We start from the raw sequence: 26,928 nt of genomic DNA on the forward strand, positions 1-26,928 counted from the left end.
AAAAACAATTAATTGGGAGTTACTTTTTATGATACTGCCCAATAAAATACTGGCTTGTATTATCATTGTTTGTAATGAATATAGATTATTGTCCATTCATACATTGTGGAAGAATAAAACGATTGAAAAAATGACCATAAAACGAAAACAATCATTAGAATGTTCCTGTCACATACGTATTCACTTTCTTGCTTTTGTACATATGTTTCCAATGTTATTTTGTATATTGAATGGTCCTGGCAAGAAACATCTATCTGAGTAAACTAACAACTTTACTACCAATTGTTTGTGCTCTTCTTTGTTTTTCAAGACATATTTTATCGCTAGACAGAACTCAAGCTTTAATATAGATTTTATTCAACGTGTATTATGCTTAACTTACAGATTTTATGTACACATCAAGGTATTTTTCACAATATAATTAGGGTTTGTTCAATCACGTTATCACATTTATAAACAAAGACATTATCAGCATTTTTATCGGAAACAAAGAAATGACACAATAGATACATCTTTATATGTATATATATAGCCCAAAAAGCTAGTGATGAGGGTGTTATAAACTCTTCGTCCATTTTGGCACTAGTGACTTGATCTGTGTCCATTTAAAACGTTTAGACACTGTGAAATGAGCCAAATACTCTAAAATATGCTGGAGTGTACTAGGAGTGGTTGAAAGTAAGGCACTTGGAAATATTAGCCGCACTTAAGGAAAACAAGCTCTTATAGAATGAATATTCATTTGAAAAACGTCGTTGGTATTTACACAATTTTTGATTGAAATTCCTTAATTAGTACAACGTAACATGCTAGTTTAAAATATAAAAGAAAGTTAATTAATTTTAACAATAAAAGAAATTTTAAGTCATGATTTAAGTACTGTTAGTCACAGGTTGCATATCTACGTTTATATCTTACAAGTTGAAAACGAGTACGGAAACTAAATTTTATAATGAAAAATATTTAAAAAATCAGTCTGAAAATGAGGGGAGAAATGGATGATTTAAGCAACAGGAGAACCTTAAAACAACATGTTCCTGCAAATCTTGATAAGCATCGCGTAATTCACGTAAATGTTTTAAATCCAAATGCACTTATAGACTAATAAATATATTTTCAATTATATTACAAACATAAATTATATTTCACTTTCATATAACATAGATGAATATAGCAAGGGTATTTGTTATTTTAAATGATCACGATCTTGAATTACAATACCTTTCAAGATTATAAAATAACACTTGACTAATGGTAAAGAAAATGGATTTATTTGCTTCTCAGCATATTGTTTTCTTGTTTTGTTTTTGCTGCTGTTACAAGTTTCCATGGAGTGTTTGCAATCGCAACTCATTTCGATAAATGCATAGGAAAAGACATTTTCTTTTTCGTTAGCATTCGTAAATAATTTGATTATTAATCTTACTGAGAAAGTATGAAATGTCATCCAAACTAGGTGTTTTCATACACATTAATGTATTTCACAGAGATTCATTACTTAGGGATATCTTTACAACAACTACGATATGAACGACCAACAATAGTCATGTTGAAGAAAGCTCATCTATCAGTTTGTATTCTACCGATTCTAATGTGAACACATATATGTAGGGTTTTAAATAACAAAAGTTTCAGAATTAATTTGAAATATTCTAATTAAATATTTTATTCCCATTCTGTAATTGATGTTTTTTCTTCCTCAGGTGTAGTTAATACTATTAAACTTCATTAAGCTCCATTGGTCTCTACTCTCACTCAGCATTTGCAGTATCACAAATCCATTTATATAATTTTGAAAGATAAAGTACATTTATACCTTCACATTAGCTGGGTGCTCTGTTAGTTTTCTCAAGTCTCAAGAATACATATTACACCATATACATATAGAGACATATAGTTATGTGTATTAAACACATACATACATAGACGGGTGCATCTCATAAAGATTCACATAAAACTACAAGTATATTCATAGCGTTAAGTAGCAAGTATAAAATAACAATCATTGCTGTTAACATTAATTCTTCATCCTGGTCTTTTGCGAAGCCGAACTCTTCGTTTTCTAGAGCTTTTGTTTTCAAAACGTACATTTGTTGGATCGTCTGCTAGCAGTGGATATCCATGTATATCGTGGAAATTAATACCATGATACCATGGAACCACTCCTGTTGATAACAAGCTTTCTTTCTCTGTCTTACTCCAATCTTTTGAGCCACGGTGACCGCTTTCAGCTAGATTCACTTCTTGTTGCCATGCCTTTTCGACAGCTCTGCGTTTAGCATCTAAAAGCAAACGTTCCTTCTCTCTTTCAGGAGTTGAGCCATATCGAATATTTAGTATAATATAAGTACCTTGGAGTTTGATATCCATCTGAGAGCTACCGGGGAAGCTATCGTCTTCCTTTACAGCATCTATGGTAACATTAAACATTGAATCTAGGCGTCGAAGCTGGTCCCAATCTTTTTGTGCTTTTTTAAGTTCTGGTTGCACAAAATAAAAGGAATCGTAACCATCGTGAGAGAAGTAGAAATCTAACATGAATGTATCATTAAACACAAAACCAACAACATCTCTTAAAACCGGCGGAGTTCCACTCAAAATCCGTACGATAGCACAGCCATTTTGATTAGACAGGAGAACACCATCTCCTAAGATTGAAGGAAGGTTAGCAATTCTTGAACCGATATGATGCATAAAATTACTAACAATCTTTACTCCAGTCTGTGGAACAGTGCTGAACTTGTAGAATTCATTACTGATAACCTGAACCTTACAACTCAACCCTGATATGACTGGTAGAGCTTGCTGCGTTATCACTGATGTAGATCTTTTAACACAGGGTTTTTGTGTTGGAAACAGTACTTTATTCATGTCGTAACCAAGAGCTGTCAGCCATTCAGGTAGTTCTAAAATAAAATAAAAATGAATCATAGAATTGTAAGTCTGTTTGAAGTAAATCATAATGCAACAGTCTTATGAATCAGAATAGATATTGCTTGTATGTCTTCTATATTAGAAAGTGTGCATAATATATTCACATTCTTATATGTTTGACGCATGCACTAAAAAAATTCATATATACCACCCAGTATAACAATTGATCTCATAATTAAAAATATATGGAAAGTAATAAGTGGAAATAAGCTACACAAAGTGTAAAAAATGGAATCAGCGTATTTTTAGATATAAAATAACCTAATATTAAACTGTTAATACTTTACAGTCATTTAAAATTAATTAATCAGTAGAACCTATTATCGAATACGCAATTTTACTATCCAACCATGTAAGTATCTTTCTCTCCTTATATTTCGATAACCTAATGAGCTTTTGTATTTGTTTCCTTGACTATAATGCTTACAAAAGTAGATATTTTACCATTCAAAATTGTTCTTTCTTCATATTCTTGATTGATTGGGTCGTTTTCGTGGAAACGATAAAGATGAATGTTGTATGGTCTTCTTAGTAAGTTTGGGATATCTTCCCAGTTCGGAGTTAACCATTGTGCTCCAAATGGGTCGTAAACTCGACTACCAAAATGAATTAGCTGAGTCAGGGGATCTCTGAACCCTCCCTGAAAATCAACTGCTAGGATGAATTCTGGATTCGAGTCTGCAATAACTTGACCAAAAGGTGTTCGATGTACTTCTTTAACAACATTTCCTTCAGAAGTAAACACTGTGATAGGTGTTCCAATATGATCTGTCGCAACGTAATATTTGGTTTTGTCCTGGTTCATGTGTATAAGATGGTTGTTGATGTCGTAAATTAGGAAGAAAGTTAAGTTATTAATGGGGTAGTGCAAGTGTGTTATCAGATGTAGATGTATGGGGTCTGAATAAAGGAATTGAGTGATATTTCCTCGGTGATCTTTTCGGGCTATTAATCTGTCATTGGCATCATAAAAATACTTTACTTCATACTGATGTAGTTCAAAAGCCAACGTTAATTGACCTTTGGCATTAAATTGGAATTTTTCTTCTCCCCGGCAAATTACAAATCCACGACTGTCAACAGCGTACAGTTCTACATCTCCATATCCTATGAGTCTGTCCCTTTCATTATATCGAAGAGGGATCTGCCGGAATCCATCCCATATACTTTTTATGTTTCCATTAATGTCGTAAATAAAACGCCATGTTTGAGATCCGGTAACTGACTCCAGAAATCCATCTATACTGAAGGTATAGTTCGTGACTATAACCGACCCATCTCTGCCAATTTTGAGTAGGGTTTGTCTGATTCGACTTCGATTATCATAATGGAGATTAAAGAAAAAAACTTCTTTGTTCCATAAAGTCATTGCTAAGACAACGATGCGACCATACGAATCCATTTTAATGATTTTAGAATTATGCTTAGAGTCGCCTTGAATGACAATGCTGTTCATATTGGATCGATAAACACGAAAATTTTCACCTGTTCCAACACTCCGGTTTCACTGTTGTAACGATAAATAGTTTCAGTTTTGGTTTTTCCGTTTACGTCGACTTGAACGGAAGAAAGACGACCATCGTAGTGGTATTTGATCTTGGCCCCATTAAATCCACTTCTACCACTGTAACGATGCTTCTCTTCTGTGACGACAGCTCCATGATAGTTGTAATCTACCCTGTAATCAAGATCAATGATGCTTTTCAGAATACTTTTTACTTGTCCATTTTTTTTAATATAACGGTAATCTGTCCTCTCTCCACCGCAGAAGATGGTTTCCAGTTTTCCTTGTTTGTCGTACACATGAAACACTCTACCTTTGGCATTTGGATAAAGTTTCGCAATAATATCACCTCGATGGTTGAAATTTAATATATATGGATTTTTTATACCAGGAGCAACGTACAGAAATTTATAAAATCCAAAAGAAATCTGTTTTGATATTTCATGTTTGTTTCCGTTAGGTGTAATCACAGCTTGTAAACCTCCTGATGCGTCATACTTTAAAATGTAACGGCTTCCACTCTGAAGGATGATTTCTGTCGGCTAAAAAATAATAAAAAACTGTCAAGTTGTAAAGCATTTAAGAAAGTAAAGAGTTTAATCGACATTAAAGTTACTCCAAAGTGTTTTAATATAAATAATGTAATAAACACTACAGGATCTTTCAAAAATGAATTCCATTAAAATATTAACAACTTTAAGAATATATTCTAATTAATATATTTATATATTCTCTAGATTTGTTTTTTACTTACTGCACTAACTTACTTAACTGCATTAGAACAATAGTTTTCAAATTTTATTACTGTTTTAGTTCCAAAACTATATTACGTTAGAACAATAGTTTTCAAATTTTGGTTACTCCTTAGTATTTTGAGGAACCCCCTAGTGGCACATCTGTACGTTTGCGGATTCATAACGTTAGAAACCTAATTTCGATACCCGTGGTGAGCAAAGCAGAGATAGCCCATGGTGTAGCTTTGTGCTTAACTACAAATAATGATAAAATAAATAAACCTTTGATGAGTATAACAAACATACATAATCATACACGTTCATTATGTTCCACCGTGTGGACAACGATACGTTTAAGGACTTACAGCACTAAAATCCAGAATTCAGTTGTTCGTGATTGAGGAAACAGCAGATATCCTAATGTGGTTTTGCCTCAAAACACAAACAAACAATTAGTGATTATTTCTTAAAAGCTGGCCCTCTGGTGGCAGTGGTAAGCCTGAAGGGCTGATAACATTATAATCATGCGTCGATACCAGTAGTGTGAGCAACACAGATAACCGATTTTGTAGCTTTTAGTCTTAAAGCAAGCAGTCAAACTAACTTAAAAGCTACTTGTATCGAACGAAAGCTATTTTCTAAAAGCTCTTTGAGAATCACAAGCCTTTTTCAGAAAAGTCTTAAAACAGTAGGTTATTTCTGAACCATACTAAACTGTACACTTAAAATTATTTTTCGCAAACTATCACTGCTTTTATTCACTCTCTTTTTATTCCTTTCAACAACAGAAGATTTTAAAATAAGTTATATATCAATGTGTAGGTTATTATGAAGATCAAAGAACACTGTCCACAACAGGTGGTGCTTGCAGTGGCTTCATTTAAGAATAAACTGAATAGTCTATTTGATTGAGAAGGATATAAAGCCTACTGAATACCTTTTGGAATACTTTTTGGAAGTCCTGTATCTTGCCCAAACGTTTCTCAATAAACCCTTTTATCAGTATATCTTTGGTGAAATTTAACTCCCTTAGTACTTTATAAGCAAGTACTTTATAAGGAAAAATAATTAATTATGAAGTTTGCCTTATAATCACTCTGTAGTATATGTTGTACGAAATATATATATGTAACAGTTGTTTTTCTTTCTGTCTATACCTCGTGGGCTAGTATTGGGGGTTTCTTTTTCTTATTAAACATCGTAAATGTCATGTACTTAATGTACAAGTATGGCATGTAAATAAAAGCTAAGTTTGTAAAAACGCCAATTAATGTGATATCTCACCATTCTTTAGCAATATCCTTTCATTATTTTCATAACGTGACTTTTTGAAATTGTATTTCAATATAAAATACAAGTAGTCCTATCGAGACCAATTGCTGTCAGAGCTAAAAGCTAAAGCATATTTTCACAAACTAGGTAGAATTGTATATATATAGTTTATTAAGTCATTTAAAGTTACAACTTACAATTTATTAATCAATCTAAAATAAATAACGTTCATAATTTTGTTTAAAAAGAAACTCAACTTATGATGGTCACACAAATTAAACATTCCTGGCTATTCAGAAAGTTTTAAAATGTACAATGTCGTTGTTGATAAAAAATATCACCTGGGGCATCTCAGACAAAATAAAGTTTCCCACATATTCAAGAGTTTTAGAATATTCTAAGTTCTTGTCGATAAATAAGTATCGCTTGAAGCGATTTTAAAAATGTAGAAGTTTGCACTGTAATATTGTGAAGTTGTGAATAGTAAACATACACCTCATGGAACACATTCTGAGACATTCTCACGTTAGTTATACCCTATATTTAAAAGAATACTTATTACTTTATACACTTACATGAAGTGTCGAAACTTGAGAAAATTTGCAAAACTTTTGTGCTGTTCAAAAATCTCTATAACACCACAACTTTTTAAACCAAACAGTTTTAGTGAGAATAATAAGAAATATAAATAACTTTCACTTCACATTTTCTCGGATTATATGTGTTGTTTTGAAACATTTTAAGCTTTTAATGTGTCAAATTTCTCTCACTGAAAGAAAAACAACCCGTAGTTACAACTGTTTATATTACTAGTGTCGAGGGGCCTGGCAGGGCCTAGCGCGTTAAGGCGAGCGCTTCGTAATCTGAGGGTCGCGGGTTCGCGCCCGAGTCGCGCCAAACATGCTCGCCCTCCCAGCCGTGGGGGCGTTATAATGTGACGGTCAATCCCACTATTCGTTGGTAAAAGAGTAGCCCAAGAGTTGGCGGTGGGTGGTGATGACTAGCTGCCTTCCCTCTAGTCTTACACTGCTAAATTAGGGACGGCTAGCACAAATAGCCATCGAGTAGCTTTGTGCGAAATTCCAAAAACCAAACTACTAGTGTCGAAATACTTTTAAATTATGTAAGAGCGTATTATCTTTATTCAATAGGTATGGAATAAATAGAATGTCTTGTATGAGCTGATTAAAATTTAAACTCATAGAAGGCGTATATTTTGATCAAAGAATCATTTTGATTTAATTAGAAGTAATGTGTGAAAAAAATCAACGCCTGTAAAACTTCATTGAAAATCCTATGTTCGACAAAAAACACACTGTTTTTTTTTCAGAAGTTTACTTATAAAAAAAGATAAAGATGAAAAAATACATATTAATTACCAAGCTCATGCGACCGTCTTCGTACTTGTACATTATAGCACTATTATCAGAGTATCTGACCTCTGCCAGACGACCATGGATATCGAAGAAGTAACGTTCTGATAAATAGCCTCTTGTCCATTTTGACAGTCGCCCAAACCTATCATATTCCAACTGAACACCAGTGATATTGAGTCTAGGGATCCACTGAAGTGGGTGACCTAAAGCGTTGTAATGGACAGAGACCAGTGGGATTTGCTTTTTGTCATACACAGTTTCATAGTATTGTTTCCGATCCAACTCCACAGCCAGCAGTGTTTCGTCATTTACCTTGGGGGTTTTGTAGAATTAAAAACAAGAGAAATTTCATAAAATTCTCTCCTGAACAGGATTCATATATATTATTCTATGCATAACTTGTAATAATGTTTCCAATTTGAGTCAAGTATAGTATTAAAACTATGTTTACATCTAAATGTTATTCAGTTAACTATGCATCTGTTGGTGTAAAGTGCATATTTAACCCTAAGAACTTATTATTTCACAAGAGAAAAGCGTATATAATAAAATATAAATTTAATTTGAAAATATCGCGTCCATCCTCTCTGCTATTAAAGTGGCATAATACTACTCGTTTGAAAATGCAACTCAAAAAGTTTGAAAACAGCCACTTCTGCTGGGCAGCGTTTCTCAGAAATGATCTTTGCAAAAACAAAAAAAAAAAAAAAAATAAACATTGATCTCATTGGTTCATACCGAATTCATTCATTTTCATTCTTACCATTGTATATTCTGGAAATGAACGTTCCACTTATTATATAGAAAAACATACAATCCTAAAATACAATAACACGAATAACGCTAATACACAATCTGCTTAGGTTTCTCAGACCGAGTATTTTAGACAAAAAACGAAATATATTTACAAGAGTATGGATAGGACTAAAGTTATCTAACTTGGCACTTGGCCTTATTAGTAGATTTATACCTTAAGTTTTCTACCAATCTGCATTATTTTCTCATCTCGTCTTTTGTCTTCTCTTCTGACGTAATAATGCCACTCAAACTTCTGAAACAGGTCGTCATATAAAGATATTTTTAATCGAACAGGGGAAGGAAATATTTCTGCCCACAAAGGACTGTTTTTCAGAAAAACAGGATGTGGAACCATTTCTATATGTGTAATGCTAGAGTCTTTTGACTTCGTCGTAAAGCTGCCGTCTATATGCTCAGTGATTCGGTCCTCAGTATCTCCTGAAAATAAAGCAAAACATATGTACTTGTAGAAAGTGATGGCAACTATATTGAACATTGTAAAGTGAATATAAAGTTTCAGTTGTATTCTATCTTTTGTTTTATAAAACATGGCCAATGTTTCATCCAAAATCCTTACATACTTTTATACATATTTGTTTTTATTTCATTTTAGAAAAATTCATCCAAATTTTTAGATGAATTTAATCAAATTCTACTTTTGCGACATTTAGAATATTGCTACTTTAAATATGTTAACAATACATCTGTTTAAGCTAGATTATATTTATAAACTTATTCCGATTATTATGTACTGTTTCTTCGTAATTTTCACAGAACATTATTTCTAAGTCATTTATTTGATTTAGATACAGTAAACTTAATTAAATTATTTCGATACACACACACACATACATACATATATGAATTCTAATACTCTTTCCTACTTTAAGTGGCGTATCTCATTTTGTCATATCAAAAGTATTTTTCTTCAAGCAGATAGAACAAATAAGGCTTCACTCTCAAATAAACGCACACAAGCATACAAACTTTACAATTATTGTGGCATATGTATACCAACGTATTTACAATAGTTTTATTTTCCTTGTAAAACTCTTATCTAGTAATCAACTATTTCAATGAAATATATTTATTTTGATAAACTAAAAGTTTCATGTTTGACTGTGGATGTTTTGTATAAAAATTATAGAAATCTCAAACACGGTGCAGTAGTGGTCTTTAAAGCAAGTTTTTCACTAAGGGTAAAACACACGAGTTCACTTCTTAACTTCAAACACATTATTGTTTTTAAAAAAAGTGTTTTTTGTAAAAATTCAAACTGGAAGGAACTTAATATTTGATGGATATAGTAGCGTAATATTTCTTTTTGTAGTATACTCCCCATTGTGCAACAAACACAGTTATCAATCAGTTAATCAAATGGTAGCAGCACATGGCCTAACAGATAAATTTATAGAGATTATAGTAACCTCTAAATATAAAAGTGTACTTTAAAAGTAAAAATATTGAAGCTAATAGTGGCATTGGAATTTCTAACCTGAACTGCATTTGAAGCGATATAAGAACAAAATGGTCTCAGTTATCATATATAGTTCAGATATAGTCATTTCTTATTTACAAATGTTGACCAGAAGGATGAAAATCAGTCAGTTGCTCTTGCAGTCTAGACTGATCATAACGGGATAGAGGGATCATCGAAATAGAGCTTCACAGCTGAAAGGGCAGATATCATTCAGCTACTTGAATCACTAGGCCAGACTCATCCTAATCTTTAAATTAAAATAACATAGCAACAATATAATTGGTAAGCCAACAATAATGCTAGGATTACTGCCGTGATAAGTGGGTGATCGTATTTAATATCACTGGATAAATATTATACCTATACGTAAAATGTGGCAAAAAGTAGGATGAAAAGCCAACAGGTTAGACTAGCCAACTGAAAGCTAAAACCTACATATATGGCACGAATCTTAATTGCTCAGTTAAAAACTTAAGATTATTATTAGCATGAGAAGCAATAAGCGGCCTAAACTGAATAGAAAAAAGCTTCTTTGACTAACTGACTTACATTAGTGTGTTAATGTTCGATTTGATAATCTCGTATTGTAACTATAGAGCTAATTTTCTATTAATCCCTCTGAAGAGAAAGCTTACTGTTTTTCGCACTGTTTAATTTTTTGTTAATTGACTGAAAGATACGTTCTGACAGCTAATTAAGTAGAAAACTACAGTTTTGTAAAATAATAGCTTTCGGGATTGCGGAGTGCAAGTTTGATTCTTAGTTTAAAAAGACAGTTGTTACTGAAGCGGAATCGTCTACGGATATTAAACCAATTTTTGAATTGATTGGCATAGTCTGTTTTAAACCTTATTTTGTATCTGTCTTATTATCCTTCTATTTTACCATAGATTTTTCATCTAAGGTCTTATAAACAGCCCTTCAGTTGCTCAACTGATTGTAAAATACGTGTATGTTTTTTGAAACATCGAAGCGGATGTTCTCTGGAGTTGTTTAACGGTATTAACAGAAATAAGCACAACATTTCTAGCTCCAGAATTTTTCAACTTAATTGAACGATTTCACAATGGAGTGATAATTCTGGTTAAAATTTAAAACATTATTTCATTTTTTTTCTATACGTGTCAAATGTGTGCGAGGTGATGACGTTTAAACATTTAGAGAATTAATGTATTCTTGAATAAACACTGTACTTATCTGAAAAGATTATTTAAAAGAAATTATTCAAAACACAAGTAACAAAGAAACTATGATCGAATATAAGTTAAACGGTTATAAAATATATTGGTAAGGATAGTGTATCACACATTAGTGTTAAAAGCAAATTACAAGTGTTTTTGGGTGAAAACATTTTATAAACTTTTGTGTTATGCACCGTAAGTACAACCATTTTGGTAATTAAAAGTACCATACTTTGTTTTTATTTACTTTAGGACTTTTTACTTGATAAGCAAAATTTCTGAATAATTTTTTTCTCAGACTTTTCTATTTTAAAACGGATGGTTACAGTGAAAGAAGAATTGCTATTAGCTTATGGTGGTTTGTGGTTTTTGTTATATATGACTAGTTACTTTTATTTTGTTCAAGTTTATAGAACAAACTGACGTGTTTTGAGATACCTATATTTAAAGACATTTTCTTTCTTTAATTTACATATACCCACAAACTTTACAATTTTGTCACTAAACTACAGTTTTAGTATCTCTGAAATGCACCCACAATACTTATTTAATACGCGCTTTTTTAAATTAGTTTAAGTATACTGCTACCTTTTTCTATTATTATGATTGGTAGATATGATTTTAAAAAATATATTTGTTTAATTTTAATATTTCTTGTATTATTGATAATGCAATACTCGAGGTACCTGTAAGATTTGCTGCTCTTCTTGTTGAAACAGTTGTGTTGTTTCTTGTGTTTAAAAAAAAATTGTGAACGGATTGTTATTGATTTTTTATAAGAAAAATTATTTACCGTTATACAAGGCTTCTGTGATGGAATTTGATGCGGAATATTTTGTTTATGTTCATTAGTTCACTTATTGTAGTACGTTTTGATATGGTCGAGATGATATAGTGAAAATACATTTGTTTTACGTGATTTGTGTATATTAGACTATACACGTATTGATTGTTAAGGAAACATATTTAATCTATTGTCGTCCTTTAGTTTCGTTACTGTTTAGTTTATGTTCACTTCTCCTACTTTACAACAATTTCCACACAACAATCTGTAATATTGTGTTTTCAGAACTGTATGTCTAAATTGTGACGCCACAATCCTATATGTATATGTACATATAAAAAACAACAAACATTCGAACAATGCTTAAAAGTTATGCATTTGATTTTGTACAATAAGGCATGATTATACCTTGTTGTGTAATCTCTTGAAAAAAAAGGCGTATATTCAAAATGTTGACGCAAAACATACAACTTTCTATAGTAAATAACGTTCCACCCATTTCTTCTCATATACGGTAGGTAAAATGTTCGTAAACTCAGATATAATCATCTAAAAGTTAACTGCGTTTTTTCTCTTATAAAATATACTAAAAATTGGTCTTTTAAACAACGCCCTCTACATATCGGCTTCGAAAAAGTATAGACTAATTTTAAGAAGACAGGGTAATACAATACCAGTTTTCCGAATGAAAGGATTATATGAAATAACATAACAATGATCACACCCAAATAGATAAACATTTGTTAGTTTCTTCGTATTTAATTTCAAGTTCTGGTTTAGATTTATTTTCCAACATATTACTGAACATTGTGTCGATGACATTCCTTACTTTTAATACTGCGAAAGATAACAGTATGTTAACATCATTTAGAATATGTAAATCCATAACTACTATGCTGTTAGACAACAGAAACAGTTTACAATACACGTATATGTAACGACAGTTTTATTGTTCTTCCTATTGTGAACATAGAATTAATGACTTGAAATATAGAGACGTCATTATGGGTTGATAAATAGCCCATAGAAGAAAATTATTAATACTCTTAGATAAACATTCTATGAACATAACTACCGTGCATTTAAAATCGAATTCATAACACGTAGAAGCATTATGATATTTATTGATTTGTAAAATTGTTCTAATAGAAAATGCTCTTTTCACACGATTCTTAGAAACGCAAAATATTATAAAACTATTTCTCTTCTGCCTAACTGCCCAGTGCTATTACTTTCTGGCTTAGGTTTTATACCCTATACAAGTAAAATAGATCACACTAAACATGCTCGTTCTTTCAGCCGGGGGGGGGGAGAGCGTTAAAATGTAACGGTCAGTTCCACTATTCGTTGGGAAAAGAGTAGCCCAAGAATTGGCGGTGGGTGGTGATGACTAGCGGCCTTCCCTCTAGTCTTACAGTGCTAAATTAGGGATGGCTAGCGCAGATAGCCCTCGAGTAGCTTTGTGCGAAATTCAAACCAAACCAAACTACTGAAATAGAAAGACTATAGCAGGAAGAGGTCAAAGAGCACCTGACCCTCTATGGTACGTACATATCATACCCAAACCCCGAGTATGTGTGTGAGAGAGAGAGACTATAAAAGTTAAAACCTGAACAATAGCTCTCAAGTTAATACATTTTCATTTAACTTTAAACGTGTAATTCATCTGTGTAATAAAGAGGAGCAGTATTCCCATAATATATTTTAAAAGAAATATTATTTTCTTGTGTGAAATGGTATATATAATGATTACAATAAATTGTATATTTCTTTCTTTATAGTTAAGCACAATGGGCTATCTGTGCTCTACCTCTTACGAGTATTGAAACGCAGTTTTTAAAGGCGTGAGTCCAGATACATACTGTTGTGCCATTGGGAGGTAATTACAATTACTGCTGTATGTTTATTCGCTTTTTTTTAACCACCAGTGAGGTACAGTTTCCATATTAATGAAAACGTATTATGTTACAAATGTTATTTTTTCGAAAGAAATCCTTTTTTGTTTTTTTAATTTTCAATGTCCGTTATATAATAATCCTATAATAAACTGAAGATGGATTTTAAACAATCTACTGAAGCATAAACAAAGTGATTATTAAATTAGGAGATATGTATGTCCTTCTCTTCTTAAATCTTTTTCCAGTTCCCAATTTCATGATATGAATTACAATTTGCTCCTGAAGAAGAAAGGTTCACCTTTCGAAAGAATCCGGCATGGCCAGGTGATTAAGGCACTCGACTCATAATCTGAGGGTCGCGAATTCGAATCCCTGTCACACCAAACATGCTCGCCCTTTTAGCCGTGGGGGCGTTATAAAGTTACAGTCAATCCCACTATTCGTTGGTAAAAGAGTAGCCCAAGAATTGGCTGTGGGTAGTGATGACTAGCGGTCTTCCCTCTAGTCTTACATTGATAAAATTAGGGACGGCTAGCGCAGATAGCCCTCCTATAGCTTTGCGCGAAATTCTAAACAAGCAAAGCAAACCAAACCTTTTGAAAGCGCTCAGACTTTTATTTAAAACCCTGTTTTATAGGTATAATATCCATTAAAAAATATTCTTCTTAAATGCCAGTATTTGTAAACTAGATAAAATCAGTAGAGGTGTACTTGTTATATTACTGGTAGTTGAAGATTACGTTGTTGTTGTTTGTGAGGATATTGCAATAATTAGTAAACATGGTTTCTCGGTTGAGCACATGACAAATACGTGACAACATGTTGAGTGGTGAATAAGCTGTAATTTTTAGTTAGTGATATGTGCAGCCTTGTTATTTGTTGTGTGCACCTTTTTTGTATCAAAATGGTAAATTATATTATATACTTGATAAATTACTTAATGTTTGCGTTGGCATTTCAACATTATTAAAGTTGTCGATAAGCCGCCAAATCTTATATTCCAATTCGCAGGATTTAATAGCACACTACAAACACCTGTTTAAAGTCCGATGCGTTTTCTACTGCTTTATCAGCCTGGTAATTTGGAAATATTTACTAGAGATTAGTTTTTTTTTTCTCACAAGCTCGTGAGATGCGTTTGGAAATACTTGATGCGCAGCCTAGTTTCACACCCAAGTATTGGTCGATTTTAAATAGAAAGTCTTATCTATCGTTTTAGCCTTTAGCACGCTTCTTCAATTGCATCGAGATTTAAATTATTTATGAAACAACAATCTTATATTGTTAGATTTCATAAACTGATATCTTTTATACAAAACTAGATTACATAATTGATATAAATCAACACTGTTATAGTTTTTTTATAAACTTTCTCCCTGTCAAACATTTTCCAGTTCAAAATATTATATACTATTCTCGATATTATAAGAAATACCTAAGTAAACTTTATTTCAAGATTTTCATGATAAGACACATTAGCAAACACATATAACAATAAAATAACTCTTAAAGTAGAAAATGAAATATAAATCAGAGGGCAGGTGTGAAATCCATATAACAGTCTTGAATTGTAAAAAACAACTTACTGGTTAAGAGAAGATACTTATTTCTTATTGAGGCTATATATGTAGAACATATGACTTAATATGTTACATCTTGATTGATGTTGTCAAAACTTCTCAGATATGTTCCATAAACTAATTAGACTCATTAAAAGTGAAAACGTCAAAGTAACATTTAAGATGAAGAATTGGAGCTCAGTGCGATCTGCTAAACTGTATTGTTTTTAAATTTAGTCTGTTCTACATGCAAAACGCATAAAACTCGGAAAAGAGAAAATTATGAAAATATTAAAGAATATACAGTTGTGAACTTTTTCATTTAAACATTTTATTTAAGTATTTGAAATAAATAAATGGTAGTCGTACCTATTTTTATTATTACGTCAGATCCCTTTATAATAAGTGACGCTGGCTCCGTATTACCACGGGTAATAGTAACTGAAGCGCCTTTGGTGCTGAGATTATAGGACAACTTTATATTTTCGCCAATAGGTGATACTGCTTCTGTTAGCCGGCCATAGTCATCGTAAATGTAAATATAAGCTCTTCCCGAACTATCGATTTTGCTGGTCAACAGCCCAGTACTTCCATAATAGTCAAATACTGTCTTGAAATTGTCTGGTGTAGTGAAGCTCTCAAGCATTCTCATACGGGACATTTTCAGTCTACATTTGCCACCCTGTGTGTTTTCAATGGTATTCACCTGGTTGCTGTAATCTCTTAGGATGTAGATTTTGTTACCAGCTGCATCAGTAATAGTATTTAGCTTACCGAAACTAGTATTTACATTGTAAGAAAAAGTATACACTGTCTTGTCAGTTAAAATATTCTTAGTTGCAATATGTTGCCCGTGTCTGTTGAAAACGTAAAGCTCTTGTGTCTGAGGAAAATAAATCTCATATTCCTGAAAGTCGTTCGGCTGAAGAAGAGATGCTGAAATTGATCGAATTCTTAAATTTCCTTGATCAGATATGTAAAGAATTCCGTCAGGTGTTACTGTTATGGAAGAAATGGTATTAAATCTGGATGTTGTTGCTAGAAAATTGTTTCCGTCAAAACATTTACAGGTTTCTTCTAAACAGCTACAGTTCAATTCTGCTCCAGCAAAGAGCGACATTCTTCCATCGTTGCCAACAACGCGAATTCTGTTAACCAATTGTGAATCGCTTTCGGCAATATACAAATCTCCATTGGGATCAAATGCAATACCTTGAGGAGATTCTAAGTAACTCTGTATAGCAATGCCATTTTTTTTCAAGGGAAACAGTAGAATCTAGACAATGGGAAGGATGACCAGCTACAACTTTCAAGCGCTTATCCTGGGTAATTCGAAGAACCATATGATCATCCAATACGTGCAAAGAACCGTCCAAAGGATTCAGACATAATTCTGTAGGCCAACGAAGGCTGACCTAAAGAAAGTTTATACAGTGGTAATGACCTTTAGAAATTTTAAATACATATTGAAATGAGAATAAAATAGAAACAAAAATTTAAAAGCAATTATTTTGTTAAAGCTATAGTTCTTTAGGTACTGATATATATTTACAAAAAATCAATTTTTATTATTTCTTTTTTATTAAAACTTTGGATAGAGCAAAATAAACTATGGTACAATAATGTTTTTAAATGAACATATTCATATTCTAGAGCAAATTGCGTTATCAAGATGTTTTTAGAGACAACGACTCGGACAAAAACTCAATAATACCTAAAGCTTACCTATACATAGCATACAGTCACTTTTATTGAAAGGTTGTCATATAATAATATGCACACATATTTCGATTTTAAGTACGCCCTATACATTACTGACAAAATGCGAGTTGATTCTTAACGTTTTCTGTCGTAAAATATTTTTTTTATTTCAAATATTTTATCTCATCCTGTTCTTTCAACAACACTGAGAATTATTTAAATATATGCTTTTATTCATTATAATCTACTTACAGTTAGAAACTGCAGCGTGATATAAAACAGCATATTTCAATTATCTAAAACCATGTGCTACATCAAATTTTGTTACAGACATAAAATTTGAAATAAAAATATACAGATCACACCTGGTTTAGTTTTACTGTTCCACTGCAAGATATCGGTTCCCAGTTACGCTTGTGATAATGATCGCCTAAAAGAGTATGGATAATGCCATCGCGATCCACAATCCGAATATTTGTACCGTCAGCAATGTACATCTCATTCTGAGGTGATATTGCAATTCCTTGAAAACAAAGCAGAGTGTGATCAGAAGCGTATAGTATCACAAGAAACATCGAACTAAATATTGGCAAATAACAGCAACATTCTATAATTTAAGCTTATTTGTTAAGCAGTATAGTATCACGCAAGACTTACAGATAAAGGAGTAAACAATTTTCGCTATTACATTGTTACTTTATTGTTATGAATAGGAGATGTTAGTTAAAACATTAATGCACAGAATCAGAGAAACCAAAATTCTAACACTAAATTTTTAACACGTTACTTTGTCGAGACTCACAATAAACAAAAATTACTGTTTATGAAATACCTTATATTTTATAAAATTAACCTATGTTTAATTCAGTAAAATATCATACTTAAATCTAAAGTATATAGATCTTAACGGATAATTCCTTCTTAATTGCTTAAACTAATTACTCATCTGTATGTATGAGAGTAATTAGTATTAATTCATAATTTCCAAAGTGGAAACTCATAAATAAGATTTAATATCTAATAAAATAAAGTCTGAAAATTTAATATATTTATGATATTATCCGTAATCAGGGTTTTCTCAAATAAGAAGACAAAATCAGGATTCGCAACTCACGATTGCTTCCTATGCATGTTATTAACCGTTAAAATCTATAACATCCTAACTGTAATTATCCACATTGATTTATGAATAAAAATGTATATATTCTTGAACTATCATTACACATCAAGCTGCACTGAAAATATATATTGTTAAAACACTACGAATTAATCCATGAAATCATAAGTTTGATGTTACTCAACGGATTATTCTTTTAATATTACTCCAACGTGGTATGAACTCACTAGATTAAGGCCGTTTCGACATTAGTTTCACAAGATAATCACATTATTTTTTATATAAAAGTGTGAAACAACTCAAAATAAAAACTTTTTACATATATGTTCGTACTGTTACATTGTAATTATCTTATTATTTATATTACAATTTTGTTTCCTTGCTCGCATCTCACATGCAAGAAAATAATTATCTAATTAATCTTATTAGTTACATCTTTGTATACCGATCTGAGAAGCACGAAACATCTCCATGATCAATAGTTTAATTAAACAAAATGTGTTATTGCTGTTTAATCCATTCAATACGTTATAAACGTGAAATAAATTGTTCTTTCATTAACAGTTTTAATTACATGAACTGTAAATTACATGAGTGAGTTTTTGTTTACAACGCTGAAATAGTTAAGACGTTTTTCGTATTTCTAATTTTTTGGAATAGAAAATATTTTCTTTCTCTAAATCGGTACACATAATAAATTATTCATTAACCATTTAACAACAACAATTGAAGTTCTTTTCAACGGGTTGTGTATTTTTTATTTTATTCAGATGTCAGGTTTTCCCTCATCAGTGGTACAACGGATTATCCCGCGGGCGTATATTGCTAGAAACCGAGTTCAATACACGTGGTGGACAGAGCACAGAAATCAGTTTCTGTAACTTTGTGCTTAATAACAAACAAACTGTTTAGGCTACTAGTTTCCTCGGTTTAACTTTGTATAATAAGCATAATTTAAACACTACCACATAAGATAGATACTAGAAAATAGTTGAAAGAACTATAAAATTAGTCTTCACAAGTTTTATTTATTACTTTTCTGACTACTGCCCTCAAAGTCCAAGCATTACGAGCTATGGGCTTAGATCTGATTTTTTCCCGCCCCCCAAAATATAAATAACTCACGCTTCGCATTTTGGAGATGTATGTGCATTATAAAATTGACAATCAAAATTAACGATTTGGTCAGACGTGAGCAGCTCAAAAGTTGATAGTGGATGCTCTTTAATAGCTCTATTATCTTTAATCCTAGGGCCTGGCATGGCCTAGCGCGTAAGGCGTGCGACTCGTAATCCGAGGGTCGCGGGTTCGCATCCTGGTCGCGCCAAACATGATCGCCCTTTCAGCCGTGGGGACGTTATAATGTGACGGTCAATCCCACTATTCGTTGATAAAAGAGTAGCCCAAGAGTTGGCGATGGGTGGTGATGACTAACTGCCTTCCCTCTAGTCTTACACTGCAAAATTAGGGACGACTAGCACAGATAGTCATCGAGTAGCTTTGTGCGAAATTCCAAAACAAACAAACAAACATCTTTAATCCTTGAGTAGCTATGTGCAAATATCCAAATAAACAACAGATAGAGCTATCAGTAATTGATAAATTAAAGAAGTGGTCAGAATATTAAAAATTATATTTTATAAAAGAGTATTATCAACATATCCACGATTTGGCGCAGGAAACTATTACTGATACACTTTGAATGCCTAAAATGAGACCCATATTTCAGAAGGCAGTTAAAGTCAAATAGCGAATACTATAGTTATTCCCTAAAAACGAGTGAAAAGAAAATAAAATTTATTATAAAAATTAAGTTAGTAATGAAGCTTTAAAAAGCAGGCTCCATAAAAAGAGTTAATGCATAAATTAATGCAGCATGATACTTTATTCGTTTGTGGATTTACAACACCAGAAACGGGATTTCGACACCCGTATTGAGCAAAGCACAGATAGTTCATTGTGTAGCTTTGTGCTTTGTTCTAAATAAACGCACAAAATATCATTTCAGATGTATAATTTTGTTGCCGTACACTTACAACTATTTTTAAAAATCCGTTCGATCATGATGTTTGAGAAAAATTGTCATTATTTTCTTAATATTCACATGAGACTTATCATTTGTTTATATTTGTAATGTAAAAAGGCAACTTTTACAGACTCAGTACAGGAATTAAATGCCATTGCAACAGTTAATAAAAAAATAAAAACATTAAATGTATTACACATAAAATTTAGTTAACAATTATCAATACATTCTACACATCTTTATCTTAAATATTTTTATATAATGAGAGGAATAATGACATCGTTTGAAGTGGAATAAGTGTGTAAGCAAATGCCCTCATTTGATCATCTCCTAAGGAATTAGAAGCTAACAGTATTCTAAATCATTAAAAAAAATTTTGGAGTGAGGGGTATAGCAGCTAATTTTCCAAGTTCATAGATATGAAGATTATAAGACTTCCTACAGATATTAAACATTATAAGATACATGCAAACAATGTGCTATGTACAAAAAAAAGAGAGAGGTTAGGCGTGTCTTTGGGAAACACAAGACAAAGGTTTAACAATAAAGAGAAAAATAAAGTAGGAAAACCAGGTTTGGTGTTATAGTTAAATATAAACCGAAAGAGTTGCAGGAAAAGTAATATGCTGCTAGTAAAAAACTGAAAGCCTATTTCTAAGCCTCTGCGTTATTAATGTGTTATTAATGCACTATTAAAGAAGACGTCATATTTACTTTAGTGTGAGTTAATGCCTAAAACAAATAGCTACAACTTAGAACTAATGACATAAGAAGGGAGAAGGAAATGCGAGCATAGCATGATTGTAACACGCATATTAGGAAATGTTTTAAGTTATTAACTATCAAAGAAAAAATAACAACTTCAATGGTTTATTTGAAATTTCACTTGTTTTTATTTACTCATATGATAATTAAAAATATTTTACATATTAACTAGGATTATATTAAGTATTTTGATAACACAAATATCCAAATACGAACTATAATTATATTTACACTTGTGATACTTAATTTTTATAAAACAGTAATTCTAGTTATAATAGAATTAGTTGATTCAGTAACATTGACGTAATTTAAATTTGTTTAGACTTGACTGAAAAATAACAAAAACAGTTTTGAAGTTTTGGCTCCTAAAGCAGTAATGCCGTCGTTACCCAGATAGCACTAATAATGCACTGTACCTTTAGGATAAGATAGTTTTGCGTTCCTAGCGGGTTTGCCATCTCCACAAAGAAGTCTATCTCCTGGTAAACACTTTAAGCCACTGCCAACTACAACTTCTATATTTTTACGAACATTTTCAATATCTTTGAAGCTTACAGTTCGAAGGACTTGACGTCTTTCTGGATCTGAAATATAGAGTTTTCCATCGAGTGGCCCTACAGCCAAGTGGTACTTGTAGGCGACTTGAGTATCACTAACAGAGAGATAAATTTTTAAATAATACACTGAGCGTTACTGATGCACTTTTTAACGTCTTCCAGTTTACGAATATACGTTTTTGTGTTAAAAACTCTATAAACAATACAGGAATATTTTTAATCGTTAGAATGTTTTGTAATCACCATGCTTCCAAGCTTTAACAAAATAAACACAGAGACGTCAATTAAATGAAACAATACACGTTAGTTCCTTTGTTTACATACTAGTATTTAAAAAAAAATCACAAATGTTTTCAGTGTATGTCTTTTGACAATGTTTGGGGATCTGTATATCAAACTATCCTATAAAAACTGTTTTCCCACGTGTTCCTTCCTGTTGACAAAATAACTCATTTTTCACTTAGTATTTAGGTTTTCTACCAAATCGAATTTTAAGACAGCTTTTATAAATGAGTAAATAACCTATTAAATGGGAATGTCAAATGTTATTTCTATCTTAATCTTTTTTCAATTGTTAATTCATCTCTAAGCGTATTCATTGTTACAAAAAATAATGATCTAACGAATGAACAAAGATAAATACGGACAGGTTAATTCTGCTATAAACTGTTATCTTAATTGAAGTCTACAAATAGCCATGATGAATGTTAAAGTTATATGAAGAGTAAACCAGAAAAAAAATAAACAAAAGAACCTATTCAATATTTTTGTTAATTAGATTTAAGTATGAAATAATACGTTTGACTGTTACCATAAGGAATAAACGTTTCTTAAATAGTCAGTAGATTAATTAATAACCTTATTGTTTTGATACAGACTCATATAATTATGACGGTTTGAAAACTTACCAAAGAATAAAAGTAGAGCAGAGAAGGTTTACTGTTATAATCTACACGTTAGATAAAGGTGCAGTATATTTAAATACTTTATGAAATAGTTGGTGAGTAATTTTGTTTTAAATAGCACGTAACACTTATAATTTTGAAATGAATTTGTTTTGTAATTTAAGATACTATTAAAAAACTGATGTAGAAAAGCAACTTTTTTAACTGTTTAAAGGTACGTATAAAATATGTTTTCATATTTTTTTATTTGCTCCAATGATCGTGTGCTGGAAATAAGTGAAGGCGAAAGGTGTTTATGTTCTACTGCTTTCCAAATCGTAATTACAAAGAAAAATGCCTTTAGTATAATGTTTGTTTGTTTTGAATTTCGCACAAAAGCTACTCGAGGGCTATCTGTGCTAGCCGTCCCTAATTTAGCAGTGTAAGACTAGAGGGAAAGCAGCTAGTCATCACCACCCACCGCCAACTCTTGGGCTACTTTTTACCAACGAATAGTGAGATTGACCGTCACATTATAACGTCCTCACGGCTGAAAGGGCGAGCATGTTTGGTGTGATAGGGATGCGAACCCGCGACCCTCAGATTACGAGTCGCACGCCTTAACACGCTTGGCCATGCCGAGCCTTATTATCTAAAAGTAAGTTCTTCGCCATCAAACTGGGCCTAACTTTAACGTTAGTCGCAGCCTGGACTGTATTAGTAAGATCTGTTACCAGCATTAGTATTATAAACCAACATTCCATTTGTAAAGCAGCACTAAATATAATGCGATGTGGGATATGTTTCTTTTCTATTCTTGGGTTATACTCCAAATTGTCACTAAGCAGGTCATAAAAAATAGTGGAATTTGAGCGAAAGGCAGATTTTGAACATTTTGGGAAAAGCCGCTGTTGACACTATACGTGGTATGGCATGGTATGTTACCATGCATGCATGAAAAGTATGGACCTTCTGAAATATATATATATCAATTCAATATTGTCCACAATGCTACAATAAAACAAGTATTGAGCCTTGGTAAAACATATTCCAACAGTAATGCTATTTCACACCGTTATTCAAGTGTTTTCCCGGCTGGTATCAAACTCATGTCACACAAGGAAATGCGGTAGTTGTCAATCACCCGAACTTAGCGAAAACATTACGATAGAGATAACCTTGCATTCAAAACTGTGAAGAAGAGTAACTTGTTGGAGAAAAACAGCAGCACTAGACACCATGGCACAGAGACATGCAACATTAATGCCTAGCCGTCATTTAGACATTATGACGGCTAATTTTTGATTAGCAGTGTAAGATTAGAGGGAAATCTAAAGCGAAATAATGTAAAATTATTTTACATTTTAAGATCCATGGCTATGGATCTTAAGCCTTGACGAACTGCTTTGTCTTAAAATACGCTTCAATGTTTCCATGAACCAAAGGCGTGAATAACTTTTGGAGGTGTCATCAGCACTTTGTAGCAGCTGTTGACCCTCATAAACTCATAGTAGAAAATCGTGGGGCTTACATAAAATTGCACTGTAGACGAATCAGTAATTAACTCGGGATTTGTTGATCCAATACAATTGTTATTATGGTATAGTTATCACAAAAACGTTCATATCTATTTTAAAACTTATCTAAAACTCCTAACTGTACAAGTGTAGTCTATAAAATATTATCTTGCTATCAAACTGAGCTTTAAACTAATAACACGTGTTTCATTGTTGGTTGTTCCGCATGCCAAAGTTTGATTTATTCCTTAAAGGTTGTTATTTGTTTAACAAAGGACTCTGTTTATATTATCAATACACATTCTTTTCAAAACATGAATGATGCAGGAAGATTCATTTTGATTTTTACTGATAAGAATAAACTAGGCTACATTAAAAACTGGAATAAAAATTAATATCATTTTTAACAACCAATTAGTTGACCACTTTTTATTTATAACATAGAGGACAATTTTTTTCTTTTGTTATCAACGTGTGCAGTAAAAGTTGTGCACAATCAATTTTAAAATAAATTCAAAATACAATGCCGATATACTCTCTCCTTATAAGTTAGGGAAGAGACGTAATGTTGAAAATGACAGAATGAATTTTCTAAGTTTGAACCTACGTGGAAGTACGCTTTTTTTCGTATGTTGGTTCGTAATTTACTTCTTACATGAAACTTTTATTGCTATTAGTTAGTAGTCACGTGCTCATCGAGCGGAAAATCAGGCGTGTAATGTTAACATTTTTTTACTGTAGAACCAAAAATTGACAGACCAAACTGTAAGACTAGATAAGGAAAATAGTTACTGTTAAAAACAAATTTTGTTTTACTTGTATGATCTCAACGCAAACGTTATTATGTATTTTGTTTCAAATGTTTTTGTTGTTTGTTTGTTTTTTTTTGCCTTCCTATGAAATAGGCCCAATAGCTTGGTTTTATTAATATAGACAAATGTTGTATCTAGTTTGCTAAGTAGCATTCAAAACCCAAAATGTAAAAGTGCTATTTCAGTTATTTAAGATGAAAGATACATTTCTAAGGAATGTTTTTTCTTATTTATTATCACTTGGGTAAATTATTAACTATTAGATTTTTGATTGTTTTCCATTTTAAAAACAGGATATAATTTAGGAATAAAATACAGTTGTTAATATTCTAAAAATGTAATAAAACAACTACCATACCTGAGCTCCACTACCGTTGTAACTAATCCATTAGGAGTAATTTTACGGATTAAATTAAAGTCTCCAACGAAAACACTACCGTCTGGAGCACCAGTTATGGCTACAGGTGCCAAAAGCCGTTGTTTTGTTACAACGCCTTCACAGTTAGAACAACGTAGAGGTCTTTGTTGTCCGTCTCCCATGACATTCAACAGAACTTTTGGTTTGTTTTTCAAATATATGTTTGTACCATCTCCTTTTTGTAGAATACCTAAGGAGAAACAAACACACAAAATGTAATTACGTAGTGCAGGGTGTTCCTTAAAATAAAATATACACTGTGTTACAAGTGGAGATAGCTTTCAGTATGTTTTACAGATAACCACCTTGGCTTCGTCTTTTAAGCCTACACGCCTCCAAAAGGCATCCATATTAGAATACCTTGGTTGTATCTAAATAATAATTACACTAGTACAAGTTTTAATCCAATGAGACAGTTATGAAAAATGTGCACGATGTAAAAATAATTGTAGTATGAAACTGATGTTAAGGGAAATAAAAAAAAAAGTTTTAAAACTTTTCGGTACAGAATGTTCACCATCTCTCCCTTCCCTTCTCATTATAACACTCATAATGTGTTAAAAAGAATATTTTAAATGTAGTAGCAAGAATATAATCTAATTCCGGTATTGTCCACATCGTTCATGTCTTTTCAAAGAGTTACGAACATGTATAAGCCGTAAATTAAAAGTTTATACCCTGATGAAAAAGGTCCTGGTAAATAAAATAATATTTTTTATGTAATCCTGCTGCATATTTCTCTAGGAATAATTAGCTTATAAGCTTAATGGAGACAGGAGGAAATGTACTTTCTTTAATTACTTTACAGTTTGTTCCAAATTACTATCATTAGGTTTGTGTCATTACAAGAGCTAAAAAGTTATAATTAATTTAACGGATCATTGTACTTTAATTATCTTATCCTAAACGAAGAATCAAAAATAAATGATACACATTTTTTATTCGAAATACAAACTTTTAAACTTTAAAATGAAAAATCTAATACTAATTATTCTTTTGTTTGTTTTTGAATTTCGTGCAAAGCTGCTCAAGGGCTATCTGCGCTAACCGTCCCTAATTTAGCAGTGTAAGACTAGAGGGAAGGCAGCTGGTCTTCACCACCCACCGCTAACTCTTGGGCTACTCTTTTACCAACGAATAGTGGGATTGACCGCATTATTATAACGCCCCCACGGCTGAGAGGGCGAGCATGTTTGGTGCGACTGGGATTCAAACCCGCGACCCTCAGATTACGAGTCGAACGTCTTAACCCACCTGGCCATGCCAGGCCGATTTTTCTTTTAATTCAAATGAACGACCTATCATCATTACAGTTAAAGCACGTGCATTCGCCTAATATCAATGTGATTTAGAAGACAGATAGATTAGTTTCATTTACTGCTATTCCACCTATTGCTGAATTACAGAGGTATCTGATGTACTTTTTTCCCGATTTTTGTTAATTGAACCATGATAGAAAAATATTATATTATTAAAAGGTAAAATTTGAATGTCGTAAACTGGAGAAGCTTTAAAACCAAAAGGCCCGACATGGTTAGGGCATGTAACTGGTATTCATAGGATTAGGTGTTTTATTCCCCGTCCTATCAAACATGTGCTTGCCCTTTAAAC

General features: G+C 32.2%; 1 protein-coding gene across 1 annotated transcript in view; it reads right to left on the reverse strand.

The window, feature by feature from the left end:
* Window positions 1–345: 345 nt before the first annotated feature.
* LOC143241089 (teneurin-m-like) overlaps window positions 346–26,928 on the reverse strand; it is a 262,242-nt gene continuing 235,659 nt past the window's right edge. The window contains 10 exon segments of the mRNA XM_076484616.1: window positions 346–2,906; window positions 3,379–4,413; window positions 4,416–4,980; window positions 7,824–8,132; window positions 8,791–9,056; window positions 15,890–16,784; window positions 16,786–16,935; window positions 17,587–17,744; window positions 21,546–21,781; window positions 25,258–25,507. Of these exon segments, the coding sequence (XP_076340731.1) occupies window positions 2,026–2,906; window positions 3,379–4,413; window positions 4,416–4,980; window positions 7,824–8,132; window positions 8,791–9,056; window positions 15,890–16,784; window positions 16,786–16,935; window positions 17,587–17,744; window positions 21,546–21,781; window positions 25,258–25,507 (4,745 nt within the window). The 3' untranslated portion in view covers window positions 346–2,025.

Source organism: Tachypleus tridentatus, chromosome 13 (genome assembly GCF_004210375.1).
Source record: "Tachypleus tridentatus isolate NWPU-2018 chromosome 13, ASM421037v1, whole genome shotgun sequence".
Taxonomy (NCBI): Eukaryota; Metazoa; Arthropoda; class Merostomata; order Xiphosura; family Limulidae; genus Tachypleus; species Tachypleus tridentatus.